The following is a 21,038-nucleotide window of genomic DNA, read 5'->3' as shown; positions in this document are numbered from 1 at the left end:
CGTTGGACTAGTTAACTGTAAGGTTGCAAGATTGGATCCCCCGAGCTGACAAGGTGAAAAGTCTGTTGTTCTGATTCTGAACAAGGCACTGTTAAATAAAGGTATAAAAAATTAATAAATAAAAAAAATTGGTGCCCAAAAATACTGATTTCCGATTGTTATGAAAACTTGAAATCGGCCATTCGATTAAACGGTCGACCTCTAGTTAGGGGTCAGGGTTCAGTGGTTAGGGGTCAGGGTTTAGTGGTCAGTGGTCATGGGTCAGGGTTCAGTGGTCATGGGTTAGTGGTCAGGGTTTAGTGATCAGGGGTTAGGGGTCAGGGATCATGGGTTAGAGGTCAGGGGTTATACCTCTGCCAGGTAAGCAGCATAGTTAATATCTCCTATCCCAGCGTTAGAGAAGGTTGGCAGGTTATCCCGTTAGGGGTCAGGGTTCATGGGTTAGGGTTAGAGGTCAGGGGTAATACCTCTGCTAGGTAAGCAGCATAGTTAATATCTCCTATCCCAGCGTTAGAGAAGGTTAGCAGGTTATCCCGTCCATCCTCCTCCAATAACACAATGCTCAATAGTATGTAGTTAGTTACACTAGTCGTTCTGCCCCTGAACAGACAGTTAACCCTCGGCCATCATTGAAAATAAGAATGTGCTCTTAACGTACTTGCCTAGTTAAATAAAGGTTAAAAAAAAAAAATATATATATATATATATATCACACATTTCTTTTTTTAATCGGCACACAAATTTACCGATTGTTATGAAATCTTGAAATCGGCCCTAATTAATCAGTCGACCTCTAATAGTGTCATCACAAGATCTACAGAGAACACACGGTCCCATAAACCGATTCTCACGGTCCCCGTATAAACCGATTCTCACGGTCCCCGTATAAACCGATTCTCACGGTCCCCGTATAAACCGATTCTCACGGTCCCCGTATAAACCGATTCTCTCGGTCCCCGTATAAACCGATTCTCTCGGTCCCCGTATAAACCGATTCTCTCGGTCCCCGTATAAACCGATTCACACGGTCCCCGTATAAACCGATTCTCACGGTCCCATAAACCGATTCACACGGTCCCATAAACCGATTCACACGGTCCCATAAACCGATTCACACGGTCCCATAAACCGATTCACACGGTCCCATAAAGCGATTCACACGGTCCCATAAACCAATTCTCTCGGTCCCATAAACCAATTCTCTCGGTCCCCGTATAAACCAATTCTCTCGTTCACCATCAGATCAACGTCTGTCCATAACATCGTCGCCTCTGAAATCATTGCCACCTTGACAAACTAAAAAGACAGTAAATCATTAGTAAAACAACAGCTGGTGGTCTGATCCAAGCTCACTCATTCTGTCAGGACAAAACAACAGGTGGTGGTCTGATCCAAGCTCACTCATTCTGTCAGGACAAAACAACAGCTGGTGGTCTGATCCAAGCTCACTCATTCTGTCAGGACAAAACAACAGCTGGTGGTCTGATCCAAGCTCACTCATTCTGTCAGGACAAAACAACAGGTGGTGGTCTGATCCAAGCTCACTCATTCTGTCAGGACAAAACAACAGCTGGTGGTCTGATCCAAGCTCACTCATTCTGTCAGGACAAAACAACAGCTGGTGGTCTGATCCAAGCTCACTCATTCTGTCAGGACAAAACAACAGCTGGTGGTCTGATCCAAGCTCACTCATTCTGTCAGGACAAAACAACAGCTGGTGGTCTGATCCAAACTCACTCATTCTGTCAGGACAAAACAACAGCTGGTGGTCTGATCCAAGCTCACTCATTCTGTCAGGACAAAACAACAGCTGGTGGTCTGATCCAAGCTCATTTATTCTGTCAGGACAAAACAACAGCTGGTGGTCTGATCCAAGCTCACTCATTCTGTCAGGACAAAACAACAGCTGGTGGTCTGATCCAAGCTCACTCATTCTGTCAGGACAAAACAACAGCTGGTGGTCTGATCCAAACTCACTCATTCTGTCAGGACAAAACAATAGCTGGTGGTCTGATCCAAGCTCACTCATTCTGTCAGGACAAAACAACAGCTGGTGGTCTGATCCAAACTCACTCATTCTGTCAGGACAAAACAACAGGTGGTGGTCTGATCCAAGCTCACTCATTCTGTCAGGACAAAACAACAGCTGGTGGTCTGATCCAAACTCACTCATTCTGTCAGGACAAAACAACAGCTGGTGGTCTGATCCAAGCTCACTCATTCTGTCAGGACAAAACAACAGCTGGTGGTCTGATCCAAGCTCATTTATTCTGTCAGGACAAAACAACAGCTGGTGGTCTGATCCAAGCTCACTCATTCTGTCAGGACAAAACAACAGCTGGTGGTCTGATCCAAGCTCACTCATTCTGTCAGGACAAAACAACAGCTGGTGGTCTGATCCAAGCTCACTCATTCTGTCAGGACAAAACAACAGCTGGTGGTCTGATCCAAGCTCACTCATTCTGTCAGGACAAAACAACAGGTGGTGGTCTGATCCAAGCTCACTCATTCTGTCAGGACAAAACAACAGGTGATGGTCTGATCCAAGCTCACTCATTCTGTCAGGACAAAACAACAGCTGGTGGTCTGATCCAAGCTCACTCATTCTGTCAGGACAAAACAACAGGTGATGGTCTGATCCAAGCTCACTCATTCTGTCAGGACAAAACAGCAGCTGGTGGTCTGATCCAAACTCACTCATTCTGTCAGGACAAAACAACAGGTGGTGGTCTGATCCAAGCTCACTCATTCTGTCAGGACAAAACAACAGCTGGTGTTCTGATCCAAACTCACTCATTCTGTCAGGACAAAACAACAGCTGGTGTTCTGATCCAAGCTCATTTATTCTGTCAGGACAAAACAACAGCTGGTGGTCTGATCCAAGCTCACTCATTCTGTCAGGACAAAACAACAGCTGGTGTTCTGATCCAAACTCACTCATTCTGTCAGGACAAAACAACAGCTGGTGTTCTGATCCAAGCTCACTCATTCTGTCAGGACAAAACAACAGCTGGTGGTCTGATCCAAGCTCACTCATTCTGTCAGGACAAAACAACAGCTGGTGTTCTGATCCAAGCTCACTCATTCTGTCAGGACAAAACAACAGCTGGTGGTCTGATCCAAGCTCACTCATTCTGTCAGGACAAAACAACAGCTGGTGGTCTGATCCAAACTCACTCATTCTGTCAGGACAAAACAACAGCTGGTGGTCTGATCCAAGCTCACTCATTCTGTCAGGACAAAACAACAGGTGGTGGTCTGATCCAAGCTCACTCATTCTGTCAGGACAAAACAACAGGTGGTGGTCTGATCCAAGCTCACTCATTCTGTCAGGACAAAACAACAGCTGGTGGTCTGATCCAAGCTCATTTATTCTGTCAGGACAAAAAAAAAAACAGACTCAGAAATATTTACACAAGTCAAAAAGAAAACAAAGATGATGTACTTTCCAGAAGAGAGAGAGGTGTGTGTGTTAGGTCTGTTTGAGTGGTGCAGCAGGTAGACTAGCTGAGGCCTGTTCCAGGAAGGCCAAGGGTCCAGGTGGAGGGAGATCTGATGGTTTACGATGCTGCACACTGACATCCTCTAGAACCTACAGACAGACCAGACATGATATTAACTACAGACAGACCAGACATGATATTAACTACAGAACAGACAGACATGATATTAACTACAGAACAGACAGACATGATATTAACTACAGACAGACCAGACATGATATTACCTACAGACAGACCAGACATGATATTACCTACAGACAGACCAGACATGATATTACCTACAGACAGACCAGACATGATATTACCTACAGACAGACCAGACATGATATTACCTACAGACAGACCAGACATGATATTAACTACAGAACAGACAGACATGATATTAACTACAGAACAGACAGACATGATATTACCTACAGACAGACCAGACATGATATTACCTACAGACAGACAGACATGATATTAACTACAGAACAGACAGACATGATATTAACTACAGAACAGACAGACATGATATTAACTACAGACAGACCAGACATGATATTAACTACAGACAGACCAGACATGATATTACCTACAGACAGACCAGACATGATATTACCTACAGACAGACCAGACATGATATTAACTACAGAACAGACAGACATGATATTACCTACAGACAGACCAGACATGATATTAACTACAGAACAGACAGACATGATATTAACTACAGACAGACCAGACATGATATTAACTACAGACAGACCAGACATGATATTACCTACAGACAGACCAGACATGATATTACCTACAGACAGACCAGACATGATATTAACTACAGACAGACCAGACATGATATTACCTACAGAACAGACAGACATGATATTAACTACAGAACAGACAGACATGATATTACCTACAGACAGACCAGACATGATATTACCTACAGACAGACAGACATGATATTAACTACAGAACAGACAGACATGATATTACCTACAGACAGACCAGACATGATATTACCTACAGACAGACAGACATGATATTAACTACAGAACAGACAGACATGATATTACCTACAGACAGACAGACATGATATTACCTACAGACAGACCAGACATGATATTAACTACAGACAGACCAGACATGATATTACCTACAGACAGACCAGACATGATATTACCTACAGACCAGACATGATATTACCTACAGACCAGACATGATATTACCTACAGACAGACCAGACATGATATTACCTACAGACAGACCAGACATGATATTACCTACAGACAGAACAGACATGATATTACCTACAGACCAGACATGATATTACCTACAGACAGACCAGACATGATATTAACTACAGACAGACCAGACATGATATTACCTACAGACAGACCAGACATGATATTACCTACAGACCAGACATGATATTACCTACAGACCAGACATGATATTACCTACAGACAGACCAGACATGATATTACCTACAGACAGACCAGACATGATATTACCTACAGACAGAACAGACATGATATTACCTACAGACCAGACATGATATTACCTACAGACCAGACATGATATTACCTACAGACCAGACATGATATTACCTACAGACAGACCAGACATGATATTAACTACAGACAGACCAGACATGATATTACCTACAGACAGACCAGACATGATATTACCTACAGACCAGACATGATATTACCTACAGACAGACCAGACATGATATTAACTACAGACAGACCAGACATGATATTAACTACAGACAGACCAGACATGATATTACCTACAGAACAGACAGACATGATATTAACTACAGACAGACCAGACATGATATTAACTACAGACAGACCAGACATGATATTAACTACAGACAGACCAGACATGATATTAACTACAGACAGACCAGACATGATATTAACTACAGACAGACCAGACATGATATTACCTACAGACAGACCAGACATGATATTAACTACAGAACAGACAGACATGATATTAACTACAGACAGACCAGACATGATATTACCTACAGACAGACCAGACATGATATTACCTACGAACAGACAGACCAGACATGATATTACCTACAGACAGACCAGACATGATATTAACTACAGAACAGACAGACATGATATTAACTACAGACAGACCAGACATGATATTACCTACAGACAGACCAGACATGATATTAACTACAGAACAGACAGACATGATATTAACTACAGACAGACCAGACATGATATTACCTACAGAACAGACAGACATGATATTACCTACAGACAGACCAGACATGATATTAACTACAGAACAGACCAGACATGATATTACCTACAGAACAGACAGACATGATATTAACTACAGACAGACCAGACATGATATTACCTACAGACAGACCAGACATGATATTAACTACAGAACAGACCAGACATGATATTAACTACAGAACAGACAGACATGATATTACCTACAGAACAGACAGACATGATATTAACTACAGAACAGACAGACATGATATTAACTACAGACAGACCAGACATGATATTAACTACAGAACAGACAGACATGATATTACCTACAGACAGACCAGACATGATATTACCTACAGACAGACCAGACATGATATTAACTACAGACAGACATGATATTAACTACAGACAGACCAGACATGATATTACCTACAGAACAGACAGACATGATATTAACTACAGAACAGACAGACATGATATTAACTACAGAACAGACAGACATGATATTAACTACAGACAGACCAGACATGATATTAACTACAGAACAGACAGACAGACTGATATTAACTACAGAACAGACAGACATGATATTAACTACAGAACAGACAGACATGATATTAACTACAGACAGACCAGACATGATATTAACTACAGACAGACCAGACATGATATTAACTACAGAACAGACAGACATGATATTAACTACAGAACAGACAGACATGATATTAACTACAGACAGACCAGACATGATATTACCTACAGAACAGACAGACATGATATTAACTACAGACAGACCAGACATGATATTACCTACAGACAGACAGACATGATATTACCTACAGACAGACCAGACATGATATTACCTACAGACAGACCAGACATGATATTAACTACAGAACAGACAGACATGATATTAACTACAGAACAGACAGACATGATATTAACTACAGAACAGACAGACATGATATTAACTACAGAACAGACAGGCATGATATTAACTACAGAACAGACAGGCATGATATTAACTACAGACAGACCAGACATGATATTACCTACAGACAGAACAGACATGATATTAACTACAGAACAGACAGACATGATATTAACTACAGAACAGACAGACATGTTATCATGGTGCTGGACCAGAAGCCCATTCAAAAACAGAATGACACAGGATCCAGGAAGTGATGCGGCACTCAGGAAGTGATGCGGCACTGAGCCAGCAAAGCCGACCACGGCCTTTTCTCAATTAGATCTAATCAACTCCGCCGTCCGCTCTCGTCTCCTTTCCAAGAAGGTCAAAGGTAAATCGAGGAGAGGTGGCGAGGAGGGAAAGTGGACTGAAGCTTGTATGACATGAGACTCCTCCACAGGTAAATGATGTTTCCAGGGGTCGCAACATGAAAGGTATGAAGCGATAGACTAGTGTATAGACTAGTGTATAGACTAGTGTATAGACTAGTGGATAGACTAGTGGATAGACTAGTGGATAGACTAGTGGATAGACTAGTGGATAGACTAGTGGATAGACTAGTGGATAGACTAGTGGATAGACTAGTGGATAGACTAGTGGATAGACTAGTGTATGGACTAGTGGATAGACTAGTGGATAGACTAGTGGATAGACTAGTGTATGGACTAGTGTATGGACTAGTGTATAGACTAGTGTATAGACTAGTGGATAGACTAGTGGATAGACTAGTGGATAGACTAGTGTATAGACTAGTGTATAGACTAGTGGATAGACTAGTGGATAGACTAGTGGATAGACTAGTGGATAGACTAGTGGATAGACTAGTGGATAGACTAGTGGATAGACTAGTGGATAGACTAGTGGATAGACTAGTGGATAGACTAGTGGATAGACTAGTGGATAGACTAGTGGATAGACTAGTGGATAGACTAGTGGACGGACTAGTGTATAGACTAGTGGACGGACTAGTGTATAGACTAGTGTATAGACTAGTGTATAGACTAGTGGATAGACTAGTGGATAGACTAGTGGATAGACTAGTGGATAGACTAGTGGATAGACTAGTGGATAGACTAGTGGATAGACTAGTGGATAGACTAGTGGATAGACTAGTGGATAGACTAGTGTATAGACTAGTGTATAGACTAGTGTATAGACTACTGTATAGACTAGTGTATAGACTAGTGTACAGACTAGTGTATGGTTGTACAAGACATTTCAGGATAAAAGGATAAGTAGCGTATCATTTCTCCTCCCAGAAAACAAAAGGAGGCTATGGAGGAGGGGGAGGAGGACTCTGCTTCCTGGTCAAAAGGAGGCTATGGAGGAGGGGAGGACTCTGCTTCCTGGTCAAAAGGAGGCTATGGAGGAGGGGAGGACTCTGCTTCCTGGTCAAAAGGAGGCTATGGAGGAGGGGAGGACTCAGCTTCCTGGTCAAAAGGAGGCTATGGAGGAGGGGAGGACTCTGCTTCCTGGTCAAAAGGAGGCTATGGAGGAGGGGACTCTGCTTCCTGGTCAAGGAGGCTACTCTGCTTCCTGGTCAAAGGAGGCTATGGAGGAGGGGAGGACTCTGCTTCCTGGTCAAAAGGAGGCTATGGAGGAGGGGAGGACTCTGCTTCCTGGTCAAAAGGAGGCTATGGAGGAGGGGAGGACTCTGCTTCCTGGTCAAAAGGAGGCTATGGAGGAGGGGAGGACTCTGCTTCCTGGTCAAAAGGAGGCTATGGAGGAGGGGAGGACTCTGCTTCCTGGTCAAAAGGAGGCTATGGAGGAGGGGAGGACTCTGCTTCCTGGTCAAAAGGAGGAGGAGGAGGGACTCTGCTTCCTGGTCAAAAGGAGGCTATGGAGGAGGGGAGGACTCTGCTTCCTGGTCTAAAGGAGGCTATGGAGGAGGGGAGGACTCAGCTTCCTGGTCAAAAGGAGGCTATGGAGGAGGGGAGGACTCTGCTTCCTGGTCAAAAGGAGGCTATGGAGGAGGGGAGGACTCTGCTTCCTGGTCAAAAGGAGGCTATGGAGGAGGGGAGGACTCTGCTTCCTGGTCTAAAGGAGGCTATGGAGGAGGGGAGGACTCTGCTTCCTGGTCAAAAGGAGGCTATGGAGGAGGGGAGGACTCTGCTTCCTGGTCAAAAGGAGGCTATGGAGGAGGGGAGGACTCTGCTTCCTGGTCAAAAGGAGGCTATGGAGGAGGGGAGGACTCTGCTTCCTGGTCAAAAGGAGGCTATGGAGGAGGGGAGGACTCTGCTTCCTGGTCAAAAGGAGGCTATGGAGGAGGGGAGGACTCTGCTTCCTGGTCAAAAGGAGGAGGGGAGGACTCTGCTTCCTGGTCAAAAGGAGGCTATGGAGGAGGGGAGAACTCTGCTTCCTGGCCTAAAGGAGGCTATGGAGGAGGGGAGGACTCTGCTTCCTGGTCAAAATGAGGAGGGGAGGACTCTGCTTCCTGGTCTAAAGGAGGCTATGGAGGAGGGGAGGACTCTGCTTCCTGGTCTAAAGGAGGAGGAGGAGGACTCTGCTTCCTGGTCAAAAGGAGGATGGAGGACTCTGCTTCCTGGTCAAAAGGAGGAGGGGAGGACTCTGCTTCCTGGTCAAAAGGAGGAGGGGAGGACTCTGCTTCCTGGTCAAAAGGAGGAGGGGAGGACTCTGCTTCCTGGTCTAAAGGAGGCTATGGAGGAGGGGAGGACTCTGCTTCCTGGTCAAAAGGAGGCTATGGAGGAGGGGAGGACTCTGCTTCCTGGTCAAAAGGAGGCTATGGAGGAGGGGAGGACTCTGCTTCCTGGCCAAAAGGAGGCTATGGAGGAGGGGAGGACAGCCTTCTGTTGGCCTACTAACACATTTACACACTCCTCAACGACTTATCAGTTTCCGGGTCACGGAGGACGTACCTGCTGCCAGTGGTGCAGCTTAGACAGGTGTTTCTGAACAAGCAGCTCTTTCCTCTGGAGTTCATTCCGCAGCTCAGACACATCCTGGAGAGAAGAGAGAGGGAGAAAAGATGGACTAGCTGTTAACAGCAGAGGGAGGCTGTCCTAACACTAGAACATCCCCATACTGGTGACGTTTCCCCTTAGGCACAGATCTAAGATAAGCCTCCCCCAAACCTAACATTAACCATTAGTGGGGAAAAAGTAACACTGACCCAAGATCAGCATCTAGGGGCGACTTCACCCTAATCTATATAGAGCCATCAAATTCTAGAACACATTTCCACTGGTTTTTCTCTCCCACTGTTCCCCTCTAATCAGGGACTGGTTTAGATCTGGGACACCAGGTAGGTGCTATTAAATGGCCATGTAGAACAGCAAAGCTGGTAGGGTAAGAATTGAATACCCCTGGTATACAGTATCACCTACCTCTTTGACCACCTGGTAGGGTAAGAATTGAATACCCCTGGTATACAGTATCACCTACCTCTTTGACCACCTGGTCGGGTTTCTGGACTGATAACTGAAGACGCTTCTGCAGGAAGAAACATTCTGTCTGTCTGGCGACATCCAGAAACTTCTGAATACACTGATCCACACCTGGGGAGACAGACAGGTTAAAGAGAGAGAGAGACAGACAGGTTAAAGAGAGAGAGAGACAGACAGGTTAAAGAGAGAGAGAGAGACAGACAGGTTAAAGAGAGAGACACAGACAGGTTAAAGAGAGAGACAGAGAGAGACAGACAGGTTAAAGAGAGAGAGACAACCACAACATGCAAGTCAGTTAATTTTAGCTAGATAAGCAAAGTAATGAAATAAATATATATTTTTAATGAATGTGTTTCAAACTGTTTACAATGCCCCAAGGCTAGCCAACTCTCCTCCTGAATTACTGGGTGTGTGGGCTTTTGCTACAGCCCTGCTGTAAAACACCTGCTTCTACCAACCAGCTGCTCATCTGGACCCTGATTGGCTAAATCAGGTGTTAAAACAGGGCTGGAGCAAAACCATGCATACCCTGTCACTATCCCGGAGGATGGTTGTTGGTCACCTCGAGCTCGTCTGGGAATATGGTGCCCATTTGGGTCATGAACTTTACTGGTCTCACCTGTCCGAATTTCCTCCTGGTCGGTTCCGTTCACGTAGTCTTGACTCACTAGGGACGCAAAGCAAGCCTGCTGACACAAGACAACTGGTTAACAGTTCACTACTAACGCTTCAGTAAGGCCAGACCAGAGATAAATGTACTTAGCTAGCTATGACATTTAGTTACATATAAGTGCTAGTTGTGTCCTGGAAAGCCAGTAAAACATGAGACGCAAAGTATGCTTGCAGCCCAGGTTGGTGGCACCTTAATTGGGGCGAACGGACTCGAAGTAATGCCTGGAGCGTAAATCAATGAAATGGTATTAAATACATCAAACACATTGGTTTGGTTTCCAGGTGTTTGATGACATTCACTCTGTTCCAGACATTTTGATGAGCCGTTAAGCAGATGAGCCCCTAAGCAGACGAGTATCATTGCGTTAGCTATACCACGGCTAGCTAGTATCATTGCGTTAGCTATACCACGGCTAGCTAGTATCATTACGTTAGCTATACCACGGCTAGCTAGTATCATTACGTTAGCTATACCACGGCGTTAGCTATACCACGTATCATTACGTTAGCTATACCACGGCTAGCTAGTATCATTACGTTAGCTATACCACGGCTAGATAGTATCATTACGTTAGCTATACCACGGATAGCTAGTATCATTACGTTAGCTATACCACGGCTAGCTAGTATCATTACGTTAGCTATACCACGGCTAGCTGTTGCTCTCGTACCTCGAAAGAAGCCTCCAGGTCGTCCACCAGAGTGTTTGGGCCCTGGACCCTGTTCCCCGGAGCTCCAGACAGTAGTCCCGGCTGACCCGGGCCGCCGACAGGGTGAGGACCAGCGGACTGCTGGCCGGGGAACATCCCGCTGCCCATGGAGGAAGACATATTGGATGGTTGTTTGCAGTGTTGACAACTAAATGACGTTGCGATGTCATTGCGTGATAACGTAAAATCTGCGTCATTACGTATAACACGCAATGGCGTTACTCAAATTGACTGGCAAAAGAAATATGGTTTAACACTGTTGTTCAGGGCAGAGGCCCACTCTCTTCTGTACTTCTTCTGGCTGTACACTTTTGATTGAGATGTGTTGATTGATGTAAGTTCTGTTCAAGATCAAACATTCGTAAGCAACTACACTGCTCAAAAAATAAAGGGAACACTAAAATAACACATCCTAGATCTGGATGAATGAAATATTCTTATTAAATACTTTTTTCTTTACATAGTTGAATGTGCTGACAACAAAAGCACACAAAAATGGAATGGCAATGGAAATCAAATTTATCAACCCATGGAGGTCTAGATTTGGAGTCACACTCAAAATTAAAGTGGAAAACCACACTACAGGCTGATCCAACTTTGATGTAATGTCCTTAAAACAAGTCAAAATGAGGCTCAGTAGTGTGTGTGGCCTCCACGTGCCTGTATGAGCTCGCATTGATGTTCCATCCTGGATGAGCTGCACTACCTGAGCCACTTGAGAAGGAGTCTACAACCCACACATGCTACCACTAGAGTGAAAGCACCGCCAGCATCCAAAAGTGACCAAAACATCATCCAAGAAGCATAGGAACTGAGAAGTGGTCTGTGGTCACCACCTGCATTAGCACTCCTTTATTGGGGATGTCTTGCTAATTGCCTATAATTTCCACCTGTTGTCTATTCAACCGATCGCTGCCTGCACCCGCATGCCCGACTAGCATCACCACCCTGGATGGTTTCGACCTTGAATATGTGGACATCTATAAGTACCTAGGTGTCTGGCTAGACTGTAAACTCTCCTTCCAGACTCATATCAAACATCTCCAATCGAAAATCAAATCAAGAGTCGGCTTTCTATTCCGCAACAAAGCCTCCTTCACTCACGCCGCCAAACTTACCCTAGTAAAACTGACTATCCTACCGATCCTCGACATCGGCGATGTCATCTACAAAATTGCTTCCAACACTCTACTCAGCAAACTGGATGCAGTTTATCACAGTGCAATCCGTTTTGTCACTAAAGCACCTTATACCACCCACCACTGCGACTTGTATGCTCTAGTCGGCTGGCCCTCGCTACATATTCGTCGCCAGACCCACTGGCTCCAGGTCATCTACAAGTCCATGCTAGGTAAAGCTCCGCCTTATCTCAGTTCACTGGTCACGATGGCAACACCCATCCGTAGCACGCACTCCAGCAGGTGTATCTCACTGATCATCCCTAAAGCCAACACCTCATTTGGCCACCTTTCGTTCCAATACTCTGCTGCCTGTGACTGGAACGAATTGCAAAAATCCCTGAAGTTGGAGACTTTTATCTCCCTCACCAACTTCAAACATCTGCTATCTGAGCAGCTAACCGATCGCTGCAGCTGTACATAGTCTATTGGTAAATAGCCCACCCATTTTCACCTACCTCATCCCCATACTGTTTTTATTTATTTACTTTTCTGCTCTTTTGCACACCAATATCTCTACCTGTACATGACCATCTGATCATTTATCACCCCAGTGTTAATCTGCAAAATTGTAATTATTTGCCTACCTCCTCATGCCTTTTGCACACAATGTATATAGACTCCCCTTTTTTTCTACTGTGTTATTGACTTGTTAATTGTTTACTCCATGTGTAACTCTGTGTTGTCTGTTCACACTGCTATGCTTTATCTTGGCCAGGTCGCAGTTGCAAATGAGAACTTGTTCTCAACTAGCCTACCTGGTTAAATAAAGGTGAAATAAATAAAATATTCCATTTGCACAACAGCATGTGAAAATTATTGTCAATCAATGGACAGTTTGATTTCACAGAAGTGTGATTGACTTGGAGTTTCATTGTGTTGTTTAAGTGTTCCCTTTATTTTTTGGAGCAGTGTATATTCTCATTGGGTTTGCTGCAGGCGTCACTCACAATGCACTATTGCAGCCAGGCACTTGTGTTGTGACTGAGTTGAGTGACAGAGAAAATCGTTTTTGTCAGAGGGGGAAATGTGTGTGTTTGAAAAAGATCCAAACTAATTTTTAAAAGTAGCTAAATTTGTTGCTAGGTGCTGTTTGAAAATAATGTTGCCAGGGTAGTCTGAAAAGTTGATAAATATTGCAACTTGGACATGCCACACTGGCTGAGGATTTTAATGGGTTCTACTAAATTAAAACAATTTGTCATTAACACTATAATATAGTAACAAGACACATTGATCCCCCCCAAAATGGTTTTTATTGGTGTTTTATTTAAATGACATGGCAATAATAATATGACCGTTTTTGTGCGCAGAAGTGCATACCAACTTTAGCATTAGTTTCTCCCACAACTACTGGACAGAAGAGTTTGGTTAACTGACTGTCACTGAAGCCTGGTTTTTACCCTACGTATGCAACGCGAGAACGCTACGCAAAAAGGCCATCCTGCGTTCTTCCAGTTATAAATTGAAGGGCTGCGTAGTGTCGCTACGCAAAAAGGCCATCCTGCGTTCTTCCAGTTATAAATTGAAGGGCTGCGTAGTGTCGCTACGCAAAAAGGCCATCCTGCGTTCTTCCAGTTATAAATTGAAGGGCTGCGTAGTGTCGCTACGCAAAAGTCGACTGTGGTATTTTGGAAGCAGTGAATACAGAATAACTGCAGTTAAAACATTACTTATTTTGGATGCAGTTACACTGCACTCTGACTGCAAACTGTTTTTTGTAAGGGTAGGATACGATATACTTTGTCAATTTACATAAATTCAGTTTCTCAATGAATGTAGGCTATAAACTAGGCTAGAGAGGGAATTAGCTACATGTGCTGGGGCACAGGGGTGGAAATGTCCTCTTCAACCCTCTCGATGCACAGCAGGCTACTACCAGATGACTCAGGATACATCCCAAATAGCATCCTATTCCCTATATAGTTCACTACTTTAGACCAGACTCCTATGGGGAGGGAATAAGGTGCTATTTGGGAAGCAGTCTTTGACTCGACACAGTACCAGTGTCTCTACAGAATAATCCTTCTCCAGCCAGCTCAGTGTGTGTAGGTGTGGTGTGTGTCTTCAGGCTTGGTTGGCCAGTCCAGCAGCGAACTCTACCAGTGTTCGTGTCGGTCTCCCAGACATTCCTTTCTTCAGGTAGGGAACCTGGAGAGAGACAAACAGTGAGAGAGAATCTAAAAAGAGAAAAGTGTATTGTTAATGTCCAACAGGACAAGAGCCAGCGTCTCTCAGCAATCCAAACCCTCAGCCGGACAGAACAGAAGGGGTTGTGGTCGTCATGGTTCTAGAACACTAACAGAAGTGGTTGTGGTCGTCATGGTTCTAGAACACCAACAGAAGGGGTTGTGGTCGTCATGGTTCTAGAACACTAACAGAAGGGGTTGTGGTCGTCATGGTTCTAGAACACTAACAGAAGGGGTTGTGGTCGTCATGGTTCTAGAACACTAACAGAAGCAGTTGTGATTGATGTGTCATTCTGATCATGCGCGCCATGACCGACAGAGCTAGTTCGTTAGCTAGCCAGTAACTCCTCCAGTGTGTGTTGTCATAGCTAGTTCGTTAGCTAAGCTAGCCACTGTAGCTAGCCAGTAACTCCTCCAGTATGTGTTGATGTGTCATAGCTAGTTCGTTAGCTAAGCTAGCCACTGTAGCTAGTCAGTAACTCCTCCAGTGTGTGTTGATGTTCGTTAGCTAAGCTAGCCACTGTAGCTAGCCAGTAACTCCTCCAATGTGTGTTGATGTTCGTTAACAAAGCCACTGTAGCCAGTAACTCCTCCAGTGTGTGTTGATGTGTCTTAGCTAGTTCATTAGCTAAGCTAGCCACTGTAGCTAGCCAGTAAATCCTACAGTATGTGTTGATGTGTCTTAGCTAGTTCATTAGCTAAGCTAGCCACTGTAGCTAGCCAGTAACTCCTCCAGTGTGTGTTGATGTTCGTTAGCTAAGCTAGCCACTGTAGCTAGCCAGTAACTCCTCCAGTGTGTGTTGATGTTCGTTAGCTAAGCTAGCCACTGTAGCTAGCCAGTAACTCCTCCAGTGTGTGTTGATGTTCGTTAGCTAAGCTAGCCACTGTAGCTAGCCAGTAACTCCTCCAGTGTGTGTTGATGTTCGTTAGCTAAGCTAGCCACTGTAGCTAGCCAGTAACTCCCCCAGTGTGTGTTGATGTTCGTTAGCTAAGCTAGCCACTGTAGCTAGCCAGTTAACTCCCCCAGTATTTGTGACGTCATTTCACAGGAAGCTGTAGAGGTCAATACGAAATGGCACTTCTGCAGCCAAATATCTTCTTCTTGAATTTGTTTTAGTTTAAGGATGAACTGACCTGGTACGACGCTGCATTGATCAGTTCTAGAGTTTAATAAAGCCTTTATTTTAGCCCCGCCCCCAAAGTCAACCTTTAAACTGTTGTGTTTTATGTTGTACATGTTTTAAGCTGTGTGTGCTGCCATTTTGGCCAGGTCTCTTTTGCAAAAGATATATAACTCAGTGAGACGAACCCGGTAAAAATCAATACAAAAATCAAAAACAGCTCTAACATCAATGTTCCAGAAGACTACCGTACCTCGTCCTTATTGGTCATCACCCCGGCGATGTCCAGGTGCGCCCAATGAGGGGCCGTCACAAACTCCCTCAGAAACGCTGCCGCCGTGCAGGCTCCGCCAGAACTACACACACACACACACACACAGGTAACATCTAGAAACAACCCTAAACAACTTGTGTTAATGCCATCTTACGTGTGTGTGTGTGTGTGTGTGTGTGTGTGTGTGTGTGTGTGTGTGTGTGTGTGTGTGTGTGTGTGTGTGTGTGTGTGTGTGTGTGTTTTATGTTTACCGGCTGTACTTGCCGACGTTGTTGAGGTCGGCCAGCTGGCAGTCAGTGACCTGTCTGGTGTAATGTTGAAACAACGGCATCCTCCACACCCTGTCTCCTGTCACCACACTGGCCTAACACAGAGAGACACCACAGTGTGTATGTAACCCTCCACACCCTAACACAGAGAGACACCACAGTGTGTATGTAACCCTCCACACCCTAACACAGAGAGACACCACAGTGTGTATGTAACCCTCCACACCCTAACACAGAGAGACACCACAGTGTGTATGTAACCCTCCACACCCTAACACAGAGAGACACCACAGTGTGTATGTAACCCTCCACACCCTTACACAGAGAGACACCACAGTGTGTATGTAACCCTCCACACCCTAACACAGAGAGACACCACAGTGTGTATGTAACCCTCCACACCCTAACACAGAGAGACACCACAGTGTGTATGTAACCCTCCACACCCTAACACAGAGAGACACCACAGTGTGTATGTAACCCTCCACACCCTAACACAGAGAGACACCACAGTGTGTATGTAACCCTCCACACCCTAACACAGAGAGACACCACAGTGTGTATGTAACCCTCCACACCCTAACACAGAGAGACACCACAGTGTGTATGTAACCCTCCACACCCTTACACAGAGAGACACCACAGTGTGTATGTAACCCTCCACACCCTAACACAGAAAGACACCACAGTGTGTATGTAACCCTCCACACCCTAACACATAGAAACCGGAAGGTTGCAAGTTCAAACCCCCGAGCTGACAAGGTACAAATCTGTCATTCTGCCCCTGAACAGGCAGTTAAACCCACTGTTCCCATTGAAAATAAGAATTTGTTCTTAACTGACTTGCCTAGTTAAATAAAAGGTAAACATTTCAAACAAGGAGGTTTTCCAACGCTGAGGGAGGGCTCCTATTGGAAGTTTAACGTCTGTGATAGGAGAACACTACATGACAGAGTGAAAATGAGGAAGTCTGTACAGAAATGTGCCATAACATGGATCCTGTTTGTAACAAGGCACTAAAGTCATACTGCATAAAATGTGGTGCAGCAGTTAACTTTGTGTCCTGAACACAACATGTTATGTTTGGGTGAAATCCAATGCAACACATTACTGAGTACCACTCTCCACATTATCAAGCATAGTGGTGGCAAAATCCTCTGTTAAAACACAATCCTGGTTCAGTCTGCTTTCAACCAGACACTGGGAGTTCAATTCACCTTTCAGCAGTTACTTAAATTTATGGTCAGACCTGGAAATGGTTGTCGAGCAATGATCAACAACCAGTTTGACAGAGGTTGAAGCATTTTTGAAAATAATAATGGGCAATCCAGGTGTGGAAATCCCTTAGAGACCCAGAAAGACTCAGCTCTCATGGCCGCCAAAAGTGTTTCTACAAAGTATTGACTCGGGTGTGAATACTTAGATATTTCATTTTCAATAGATGTAACAATGTCTAAAAAACATGTTTTTAGTTGGTTATTATGGGGGAGAAAGACATGGATCCATTCTGAATGCCGGCTGTAATAAGGCAAGGGGTTTATGTCTGTTCTGGGGGAGAAGACATGGATCCATTCTGAATGCAGGCCGTAATAAGACAAGGGGTTTATGTCTGTTCTGGAGGAGAAGACATGGATCCATTCTGAATGCAGGCTGTAATAAGGCAAGGGGTTTATGTCTGTTCTGGAGGAGAAGACATGGATCCATTCTGAATGCAGGCTGTAATAAGGCAAGGGGTTTATGTCTGTTCTGGAGGAGAAGACATGGATCCATTCTGAATGCCGGCTGTAATAAGGCAAGGGGTTTATGTCTGTTCTGGAGGAGAAGACATGGATCCATTCTGAATGCAGGCCGTAATAAGGCAAGGGGTTTATGTCTGTTCTGGAGGAGAAGACATGGATCCATTCTGAATGCAGGCCGTAATAAGGCAAGGGGTTTATGTCTGTTCTGGAGGAGAAGACATGGATCCATTCTGAATGCAGGCCGTAATAAGGCAAGGGGTTTATGTCTGTTCTGGAGGAGAAGACATGGATCCATTCTGAATGCAGGCTGTAATAAGACAAGGGGTTTATGTCTGTTCTGGAGGAGAAGACATGGATCCATTCTGAATGCAGGCTGTAATAAGACAAGGGGTTTATGTCTGTTCTGGAGGAGAAGACATGGATCCATTCTGAATGCAGGCCGTAATAAGGCAAGGGGTTTATGTCTGTTCTGGAGGAGAAGACATGGATCCATTCTGAATGCCGGCTGTAATAAGGCAAGGGGTTTATGTCTGTTCTGGAGGAGAAGACATGGATCCATTCTGAATGCAGGCCGTAATAAGACAAGGGGTTTATGTCTGTTCTGGAGGAGAAGACATGGATCCATTCTGAATGCAGGCCGTAATAAGGCAAGGGGTTTATGTCTGTTCTGGAGGCACAGAAACCACAGACACACAGGGGCATTTCCACGTGTTGCCTCGTCAGACAGTTACAGGAAATATGAATTTCAGATCTTTTCAGTTCGTAATATTGTGCAAAATAAGTTTTTTTTTTCCGAACAAGTTCAATACATTTTAGTTGATTTCCAAACGTGAGACATTTTGATAGAAGAACCCAACGTACCCAATTATAATAGAGGATGGCTTTTCAGTGTGTCTGTGTGTGTCTGTGTGTGTCTGTGTGTGTGTCTGTGTGTGTCTGTGTGTGTGTCTGTGTGTGTGTCTGTGTGTGTCTGTGTGTGTGTCCATGTGTGTGTGTCTGTGTGTGTGTCTGTGTGTGTGTCTGTGTGTGTCTGTGTGTGTGTCTGTGTGTGTGTCTGTGTGTGTGTCTGTGTGTGTGTGTGTGTGTCTGTGTGTGTGTCTGTGTGTGTGTCTGTGTGTGTGTGTGTGTGTCTGTGTGTGTGTCTGTGTGTGTGTCTGTGTGTGTGTCTGTGTGTGTGTCTGTGTGTGTGTCTGTGTGTGTGTGTGTGTGTCTGTGTGTGTGTCTGTGTGTGTGTCTGTGTGTGTGTCTGTGTCTGTGTGTGTGTCTGTGTGTGTGTCTGTGTGTGTGTGTTACCTTGTGAAGCTGTTCCCAGAGCCAGTCAGAGTTGGTGAAGACTCCTGTCGCTGCTGAACCCAGAGCAACATCCATCGCTCCTGAGAGACAGACAGAAAACACGAGTGACCAATAGACTAGCCGGTTAGTGAACAGCGACGGCCGTCTCACCAACACACACAGGGTACTAACCAGTGAGGGTACTAACCAGTGAGGGAACTAACCAGTGATACTAACCAGTGATACTAACCAGTGAGGGAACTAACCAGTGATACTAACCAGTGAGGGTACTAACCAGTGAGGGAACTAACCAGTGAGGGAACTAACCAGTGATACTAACCAGTGAGGGAACTAACCAGTGAGGGTACTAACCAGTGAGGGAACTAACCAGTGATACTAACCAGTGAGGGAACTAACCAGTGAGGGTACTAACCAGTGAGGGAACTAACCAGTGATACTAACCAGTGAGGGTACTAACCAGTGAGGGAACTAACCAGTGATACTAACCAGTGAGGGAACTAACCAGTGAGGGTACTAACCAGTGAGGGTACTAACCAGTGAGGGTACTAACCAGTGAGGGAACTAACCAGTGAGGGAACTAACCAGTGAGGGAACTAACCAGTGAGGGTACTAACCAGTGAGGGTACTAACCAGTGAGGGTACTAACCAGTGAGGGAACTAACCAGTGAGGGAACTAACCAGTGATACTAACCAGTGAGGGAACTAACCAGTGAGGGTACTAACCAGTGAGGGTACTAACCAGTGAGGGAACTAACCAGTGAGGGAACTAACCAGTGAGGGAACTAACCAGTGAAGGAACTAACCAGTGAGGGAACTAACCAGTGATACTAACCAGTGATACTAACCAGTGAGGGAACTAACCAGTGAGGGTACAAACCAGTGAGGGAACTAACCAGTGAGGGTACTAACCAGTGAGGGAACTAACCAGTGAGGGTACTAACCAGTGAGGGTACTAACCAGTGAGGGAACTAACCAGTGAGGGAACTAACCAGTGAGGGAACTAACCAGTGAGGGTACTAACCAGTGAGGGTAGCAGCGTTGACGATGGCCCTGGGGTTGAAGCTGTGAGCGTAACAGAGAGCATCTGCTAGGATCAACCGTCCCTCTGCGTCCGTGTTGTCCACCTACACACACACACACACACACACACACACACACACACAATACTTAATTTGATGTAAACAAAGACCTGCGTGGTTTAGTAGCCACGGTAACAAAGACCTGTAATGGTTTAGTAGCCATGGTAACACACACAAACCTGTATGGTTTAGTAGCCACGGTAACAAAGACCTGTAATGGTTTAGTAGCCACGGTAACACACACACCTGTATGGTTTAGTAGCCACGGTAACAAATACCTGCAGGTTTAGTAGCCACGGTAACAAAGACCTGTATGGTTTAGTAGCCACAGTAACAAAGACCTGTATGGTTTAGTTGCCACGGTAACAAAGACCTGTATGGTTTAGTAGCCACG

General features: G+C 44.9%; 2 protein-coding genes across 2 annotated transcripts in view; both read right to left on the bottom strand.

The window, feature by feature from the left end:
- Positions 1-3,353: 3,353 nt before the first annotated feature.
- On the bottom strand, positions 3,354-11,664 carry LOC135507257 (mediator of RNA polymerase II transcription subunit 28-like). Its single transcript, XM_064926857.1, has 5 exons — positions 11,464-11,664; positions 10,740-10,806; positions 10,119-10,231; positions 9,593-9,676; positions 3,354-3,592 (listed from the first exon to the last, which is right to left on the bottom strand). The coding sequence occupies exons 1-5, from the start codon at positions 11,620-11,622 to the stop codon at positions 3,473-3,475; spliced, it is 543 nt and encodes a 180-aa protein (XP_064782929.1). The 5' UTR covers positions 11,623-11,664; the 3' UTR covers positions 3,354-3,472.
- Positions 11,665-13,917: 2,253 nt separating this feature from the next.
- lap3 (leucine aminopeptidase 3) overlaps positions 13,918-21,038 on the bottom strand; it is a 23,874-nt gene continuing 16,753 nt past the window's right edge. Inside the window, exons 9-13 of the mRNA XM_064926856.1 lie at positions 20,587-20,689; positions 19,566-19,645; positions 16,516-16,628; positions 16,244-16,346; positions 13,918-14,831 (exon numbers count right to left, since the gene is read on the bottom strand). Of these exons, the coding sequence (XP_064782928.1) occupies positions 14,748-14,831; positions 16,244-16,346; positions 16,516-16,628; positions 19,566-19,645; positions 20,587-20,689 (483 nt within the window). The 3' untranslated portion in view covers positions 13,918-14,747. The remainder of the gene's footprint in view (positions 14,832-16,243; positions 16,347-16,515; positions 16,629-19,565; positions 19,646-20,586; positions 20,690-21,038) is intronic.

The sequence above is a fragment of the Oncorhynchus masou genome, chromosome 20 (genome assembly GCF_036934945.1).
Source record: "Oncorhynchus masou masou isolate Uvic2021 chromosome 20, UVic_Omas_1.1, whole genome shotgun sequence".
Classification (NCBI taxonomy): domain Eukaryota; kingdom Metazoa; phylum Chordata; class Actinopteri; order Salmoniformes; family Salmonidae; genus Oncorhynchus; species Oncorhynchus masou.
Note: the sequence above shows the minus strand (reverse complement) of the source record. Positions and strands in the feature narration are given on the sequence as shown.

What these genes read in the sequence shown, in the direction of transcription:
- LOC135507257 (XM_064926857.1), bottom strand. Translation starts at nt 11,622, where the DNA reads ATGTCTTCCTCCATGGGCAGCGGGATGTTCCCCGGCCAGCAGTCCGCT. An exon ending in ACCTGGAGGCTTCTTTCGAG is followed by an intron (nt 10,807 to 11,463) that starts GTACGAGAGCAA and finishes TTGTGTCAGCAG; the next exon opens with GCTTGCTTTGCGTCCCTAGT. An exon ending in CCAGGAGGAAATTCGGACAG is followed by an intron (nt 10,232 to 10,739) that starts GTGAGACCAGTA and finishes CTGTCTCCCCAG; the next exon opens with GTGTGGATCAGTGTATTCAG.